The sequence below is a fragment of the Trichechus manatus genome, unplaced genomic scaffold (genome assembly GCF_000243295.1).
Source record: "Trichechus manatus latirostris isolate Lorelei unplaced genomic scaffold, TriManLat1.0 scaffold00061, whole genome shotgun sequence".
NCBI classification, from domain to species: Eukaryota; Metazoa; Chordata; class Mammalia; order Sirenia; family Trichechidae; genus Trichechus; species Trichechus manatus.
The window spans coordinates 15006676-15013516 of NW_004443997.1; the positions used below are offsets into that span (position 1 = coordinate 15006676).

Consider the following 6841-nt stretch of genomic DNA (forward strand, 5'->3'; position numbering starts at 1 on the left):
CATGATTAGAATGAAATATTTTTCACGTTTATTTGGCCACTTATAGTTTTTCTGTGAATACTTGCTTGTGTCTTATTTATACTTCTATATTGTTGTGATGTCCATCTTTACCTTGTTGTTAGCTGTGGTCAAGTCAGCCTCTCATTCATGCTGACCCTGTGCACAATGAGACTGGACCGCTGTGATCCACAGGGTCTTCATTAGCTAATTTTTGGAAGTAGATCACCGAGTCTTTCTTCCTAGCCTGTCTTAGTCTACAAGCTCCCCTGAGACCTGCTCAGCACCATAGCAACATGCAATCAAGACAATCATATAAACGACTTAGGCTGTAAGCCAACATTATGTCCAATTCCCACTGCCCTCTATGGAGACAACCAGACACGGGCTGGGGGTCTGGCTCTGACATTTATGGTTGTGGGGATAGGATCTCTCCCTGGGCCGCAGTTTCTTGCTCTGTGAACTAGGGATAATAATAAGCTGACCTCACAGGGCTATTGTAAGGATTCCGTAAGATAATACACGTAAAACACCAGGCACAAGGCCTGGCAGAGAGTAAACGCACGACCAATATTAGTAATTATCATTTTAGCTACACGTTTAGTGCATTCTGTCTGCTCCTATAAACACGCACACACCTCTTCTACCTGAAACTTGAAAGACTCCTTTTTATTCCATTTGTGACATGGAAGTGGCTAACTCTCTTATTCCCTCCCTGAAGCCAGAAGGGAGCCCAAGTTCAAAAGCCCTGCAGACGCCCCACTCAGTCCATTGCCACTGGTGGGATTTCACCCTCTCAGCCACATGCATCCGAGCAGACGTGCCCAAGGCGTGGCTAGCGCTTTTCTAAAGACCTAGAGAAAAACGGCGGTGTCGCCTGCATTGCCCCAGGAGTGTGCCAGCCCAGCCACCTGCCTACCTGCTCAGCGTGTAGCTCCGCGAGGTGGCAGAGCGCGACAGCAAAGGACTCGGTGTTGTTCTGCTGCACGCCTGCGTTTAGCGACTCCAGGCTGTTCATGCTCAGCAGCATCTGGGCTTGCTGGAGGGCCATGGTGCTGGGGGAGGAGAGGGGACAGGAGGCATCTGCCTTCAGTGAGCCCCTCAGTGGCACCCTGAAGTCATCTCCAGTGGGAATGGAAGGAAGCTAAAGCCCCCTCCGGGCACAGCAGCTGCCTACCAATGCCAACACTCCTGCTGCAGGACAGGGAGCGCTGAAAGGCATCCGGATGTGCAGCCTCAAAGGAAGGATGCAGCGGTTACAGCACAACCGGGAGCTCCCCACCCCACGGCCCTCACTTTCCTGTGTGCTCACACGTGTTAATTCATTTTCATGGGTGAGTGCAGACTCGAGGCCAACCTGGTCCTGGCTGCCCAGCAGCACGTGCAGTGGCCACTGTCTGCAGCTGTTTCAGGCTACAGCGGGCGGAGAAGCTCTCTGAAGTTCAAGAACTGGTAAAATAGGCACTTCCTTTCATTACTGCATACTGAGAAAAAGCTGACTGGCTAGGTGGGAAGTGAGGTAAGGATGGGGCTCCAGAATTAAAACTCTGGTTAAGAAGTTTATTCCTGAGCCAAAGAAGGCTAAATGGAAAAGTAAACACGCTGCTGGGAACGTTCAAGGGAAGATACCTTTGCTAACAGGGAAACCACTTTCTTATACAACAGATCTGGGGCTCAGGGGATGCTCTGCCTGACCAAGCCTCCTGTGAACAAGACGAGTAACTGTTCCTTTCTAGAAGCCCAGTGGCAGAGGACTTGGAGTCACATGACTGGGTGTGAGTCCTGGCTCTATCAGCTGTTAACTACATTTGTGATCTGAGGCAGACCAGCTGGGTCAACCTCAGTTTACTCATCCTGAAATACGGATGAGCCATCCATTACCTCACCAAGTCACTGGCGGGGGCAAATAAGAACGTGCTTGGGAAAAGGCTTGGCAAAGTCCATACAAAGTTTCTAAACTATATTTTCTTTAATCCCCTGCATGAAGAATTTCTACCAAAGGAGGGAAAACCGTTTATGTTTGGCCTTTCACAGAATCAGCTTGCTACATCCTGCTTCTCTCTAGAAATACCCATGCCTCCATGGCCTTGACTGCTGGCTTGGAGGCCCACCTGCGGCCATAGAGCCTCCAGATGGCCGTTTTCTGGGCAATGCTGATGTCGATGAGCTCCGACAAGCTGTGCTTCCAGTGCAGGAGGTCAGAGTCCTTCAAGGCATCCATCAGCTTGTTTGCCGTCTTCCCAGCAAAAGCTCTCTGCTGCACCAGGGACTGTATTCCCAGGGACGCGAGGTACTGACAGCACAGACCCACAACCAAGGAGGGGACAGACAGAGAGAGAACAACACAGAATTTTTCCTTTTGCTCTTCAGAAATTTGGCATTTTTCACATTTTGAGACATGTACAATGACAGGACTACTATTTAAAAAGAAAGTAAACACACATTAGGGGACTAAGCAAAATTACTGCTCAAGATTCCTTCCAGTCAAAATTTGGTATGGGTTTGCCCTGTTCTAAGCAAATCCAATATCCTAAATCCAATTTACAAAATTAAAAACAAAAAAAAATGTGCAGGGGTGGCAGAAGTATATTACAAAACGACTTTTTAATGTATTAAAGAATCTTTACGAGTTTAGTTTAAACAACAAGCTGCCTTCTAGTAGATTTAGACCAAACCAAACCAAACCAAACCCATTGCGGTCGAGTCAATTCCGACTCATAGCAACCCCAAAGGACAGAGCAGAACTGCCCCACAGGGTTTCCAAGGAGCTCCTGGTGGATTCGAACTGCCGACCTTGTGGTTAGCAGCCATAGCTCTTAACCACTGCATCACCAAGGTTTCTAGACTTAGAGCCATGGTTAGTAAAGGACAAAGCTGGCCTGCTGTCTGCTTTTGAAAATAAGGTTTTATTGGAACACATAAACAGAGACATACACAGAAAGTACCTACAGCCTGAATTGGTTTTAACGTATGCGGTGTGTTCCTAAAAAATTGGGGTTGAAAGACAGGCTGGTGGAGATAGATGGATCTGGACTGAACCACTGCCTCTGCCACTGTGTCACCTGGGACGAGTCACTTAGCTTCTTAGCTATGCCTCAGCTTCCTCATCTATAAAATGGGCTTTAAGCCTGCCACAAGGAACTGTTGTAAGGATTAGATGAAATAATACATGCAAAATACAGTGTTGGGCAACATATTAGGAGATAAAAAAATAATAATACCTATTATGATGCCAATTATGAAGCGTGGAGCCCTAGTGGCGCAGTGGTTAAGAGCTCGGCTGCTAACCGAAAGGTCGGCAGTTCGAATCTACCAGGCGCTCCTTGGAAACCCTATGGGGCAGTTCTACTCTGTCCTATAGGGTCGCTATGAGTTGGAATCAACTCAACAGCAACAGGTTTTGTTTTGTGGTTTTTAATGAACCACAAATTATCTTTTCATTAACTCCTGGTATAATTATCAAGGATGAAACCTCATCTAAAAAAAAAAATCAGCTTAAATCCATAACAAAAACTGTATTTAAGAAGTCTATCATCAAAAAAAGAAAAAAGAAGTCTATCATTTCTTTCCAGGAGCTGCGCGCTGTTGGCATTATAATTAATTCTGTACCTATAAGTTTCTTTTCCCAAAAATGAGTCCAGTGGACGATCTGCAGAGTTCTCCCCCTTTAGTTAAAAAACACACACGTGAAATTATCACACACGATTACTTTCAGCTTTCCTGGACTTGGCCCCGGACTTCAGGAGACAACGTGCTCTAAGTGCTACCACTGCCTCTGGTCCTTTGCAGTAGATGTTTTAAAGATAGAATAAGGTGCTTCATGCAACAGAAATCTAGACTCTAACAGATACTGCTACTTCGAATGTGGAGTCTACGCCCTTCCAATCCCCCTCAGTGTACATGTCAAAGATCAAGCCACTAAGGACTATGATTTGGGGGGTTCTCTGTCATTCAGCATGAGAAACGACAGATCTGCTTCTTGGGTTTAGCATTTCCTGGCTTTGTTTATTATTTAAAATGGAGATTGGCAAACTTCTTCCTGTAAAGGGCCAGACAGTAAATAATTCAGGCTTTGCAGGCTACATTCAGTCTCTGCTGCATAATTGTCTTTGTTTTTTTTTTTTTTTTCCCTAACCATTTAAAATCTACAAGCCATTGCTTGCTTGAGGGCCATATATAAACAGACAGGGAGTCAGACTGGGCCCAGGGATTTGCCAATCCCTGGCTTAAAAATAAGCCTTTCCTAGAATGTTTCTAAGTGAAGACATGCTAAGTTCATGTTGATCCATAAACTAAACAAAACTCTCTTGCTGAGCTGATAAATGCAACTTGCACAGATGTCATCAGGACAGAGGGAACAGGGAGAAACCCATCAAACAGAACTTAGGGGCCTGATTAATAATTCAGGTCATCTGAAACTAACCAGAATGAAACAGCCATTCTAAATCCATCACTGGTTCATTCCAGAGGAGGGCAGGAATACCATTTATTCAATCAATCTCACAGTAAGATGGCGCCTTACCGGTAACCCAAAATGCACTGCTTTCTTCACAGAATGCTCCAGCAGAACATAGCTGTCAGACCTCTTCTGCCCCAGCACATAAAGCCAGCTCTGGTAAGAGAAATCATCAAAATGCATCACGGCAAGGGGAACGGCTAAAGTTCCACTGAAATACCAGTGTGGCCACAAGAAAGAATTAACAATTTACAAGGATAAAATAAATCCTCTAAAATACTGTCAGGAATTATGAACCTAAATGAAACCCGTCAAACACATTAAAACTCTCAGACTGAAACAAACAAGCCATTGATCTTTTCTACCCCTGATGGCAGTGAGGCGCCAGTGGTCGAGAAAAAGAGCCTTAAATTGCAGAATGCAGCTCTCAGATGATGGGTAACGAACTCTGTATTCTACCTGCGCTGGGTGATGATGCTTTTACAGGACACTGTCTCACCCCGTCACCAGGTACGGCACACACCTTTCTGTTAATGTTAGTGTTAAATGTGGCGCTTAAAGGGTTACTCTTTCGCATGGCAAGTTGCATTAAAATTTGTAGACAGGAAATGCCCCTAAGCAGAACAGATGCCATGAATGAAGAAAAACAGTAATAAATACAGGTTGCCCTTCCTAAACTCCCACAACCACCTAACTAGTCTCCGTTCACTGCCAAAGGCCTTGGAACCCAAATCAAATGAGGCCTTCCAAAAGCCAATGCAATCCAGGAGCAAAAGCCGGAGACAGGAGGGGGGCCTCACCAAGCAATGCTGCAGACACACGTGATCGTTGGACTCCTGGGCAATCCTGATGGCCTCCTGCAGGGCGAGCTCCGCCTGCTGACTGATGACAGACTGAATGTTAACAACCCATTAACAACCACAAGCCTGCACGCCCAAAGGGGGCAGGAAGTCATCTGTACAACGGAAGGAATGCGAAGCTCGGGCTGGCCGTTGTAGCTATTTATGGGGCCATCCCTGGCAGCAGGAACCGCTGCCTTCAAAGGTGAATTTCCAAAGAAAGGGCCATTTCTCTATCTCAGCTCCCAAGATTTTATTTTAGCTTTCCACTGCTGAGGGGAAGGCCAAGGAGAAGTCACAACTGTCACTTTTCACTGCATTCCTTTCTGCATTATTTGAGGTTTTTAAAACCAAGTGCATTTATTACTTTTATAATTTTTTTTAAAAAACTAGTTGTAGAAAGTTATTTTGAGGGTTCCCATTTCTGAGATTTTGTGTGTGTGCCTGTGCTTACATGATTTCCTTCCACCTAGAACGTCTCCCCCGAACCTCTTAACTTCCGCGGCTGTTGTGGTCGCCCATCGCCACCCCCCAAGCTCTCACTTCCGAAAACTCCCACAGCACTGCTATGGGCACAGTGCCTTGTGATGTTTCCTTAAACACCATGGTATATCCCCTTCTGTTTATTTAATCTGTGTTCATTTGATTTCTTCAACTAGTTTATAAAATCCAGCAGGCACGGGCCACATCTTAAACGTTGTGTTTGAAGTGCCCAGTAAGTAACATAACAGAAGTGCTAGAAACACTGGTTCACTGACGATCTCAAAATCAGAACCAAAATACTAAGTGTCATTTATTTTTTTCTTTCTTTTTTTTTAAATTTATTTTGTTGTTGTTGAGAATATACACAGCAGAACACACACCAATCCAACGGTTTCCACATGTGCAGTTCAGGGACAGATTACATTCCCAGAGCTGTACAACCTTTCCCACCCTCCTTGTCTGAGTCATTCCCTTCCCCATTAACACGAACTCACTGCCCTCTAAGGTTTCTGTGTAATCTTTCGGGTTGCTGTTGTCGATTTGATCCCATATAGATAGCTCTTAAAAAAGCATAATGCTCGTGGCAGACATTTTTTACTAGCTAAGCTAATCTATTGTTTGGTTTTCAGAAGATTTCAGGGGACCAGACAGCTTCACTGGAGAATTCTACCAAACATTCAGAGAAGAGCTGACACCAATTCTACTCAAACTATTCTCGAACATAGAAAAGAAAGAAATACTACCTAATTCATTTTAGAAAGCCACCATAACCCTGATACCAAAACCAGGCAAAGACATTACTAAAAAAGAAAATTACAGACCAATAACCCTCATGAATATAGACACAAAACTTTTCTACAAAATTCTATGCAACAGAATTCAACAGCATATCAAAAAAATAATATATCATGATCAAGTGGGATTCATACCAGGGATGCAAGGATGGTCCAACACTAGCAAACGACTCAACATAATTCACCACATAAATAAAACAAAGGATAAGAATCACATGATCATCTCAATCAACACAGAAAAGGCATTTGATAAAATCCAACACCCTTTCCTG

At 44.6% G+C, this 6841-nt stretch overlaps 1 protein-coding gene across 3 annotated transcripts in view; it reads right to left on the bottom strand.

Annotated features, from left to right (window-relative positions):
* ANAPC5 (anaphase promoting complex subunit 5) overlaps positions 1 to 6321 on the bottom strand; it is a 14210-nt gene extending 7889 nt beyond the window's left edge. For 2 of the 3 annotated variants that reach the window (XM_004379090.3, XM_023733823.1), the window contains exons 1-3: positions 4520 to 6321; positions 2109 to 2290; positions 917 to 1052 (exon numbers count right to left, since the gene is read on the bottom strand). In XM_004379090.3, coding sequence (XP_004379147.2) covers positions 917 to 1052; positions 2109 to 2290; positions 4520 to 4636 — 435 coding nt within the window. In that variant the 5' untranslated portion in view covers positions 4637 to 6321. The remainder of the gene's footprint in view (positions 1 to 916; positions 1053 to 2108; positions 2291 to 4519) is intronic. The other variant, XM_023733824.1, reaches the window with a different exon arrangement.
* Between the last annotated feature and the right edge of the window lie 520 nt (positions 6322 to 6841).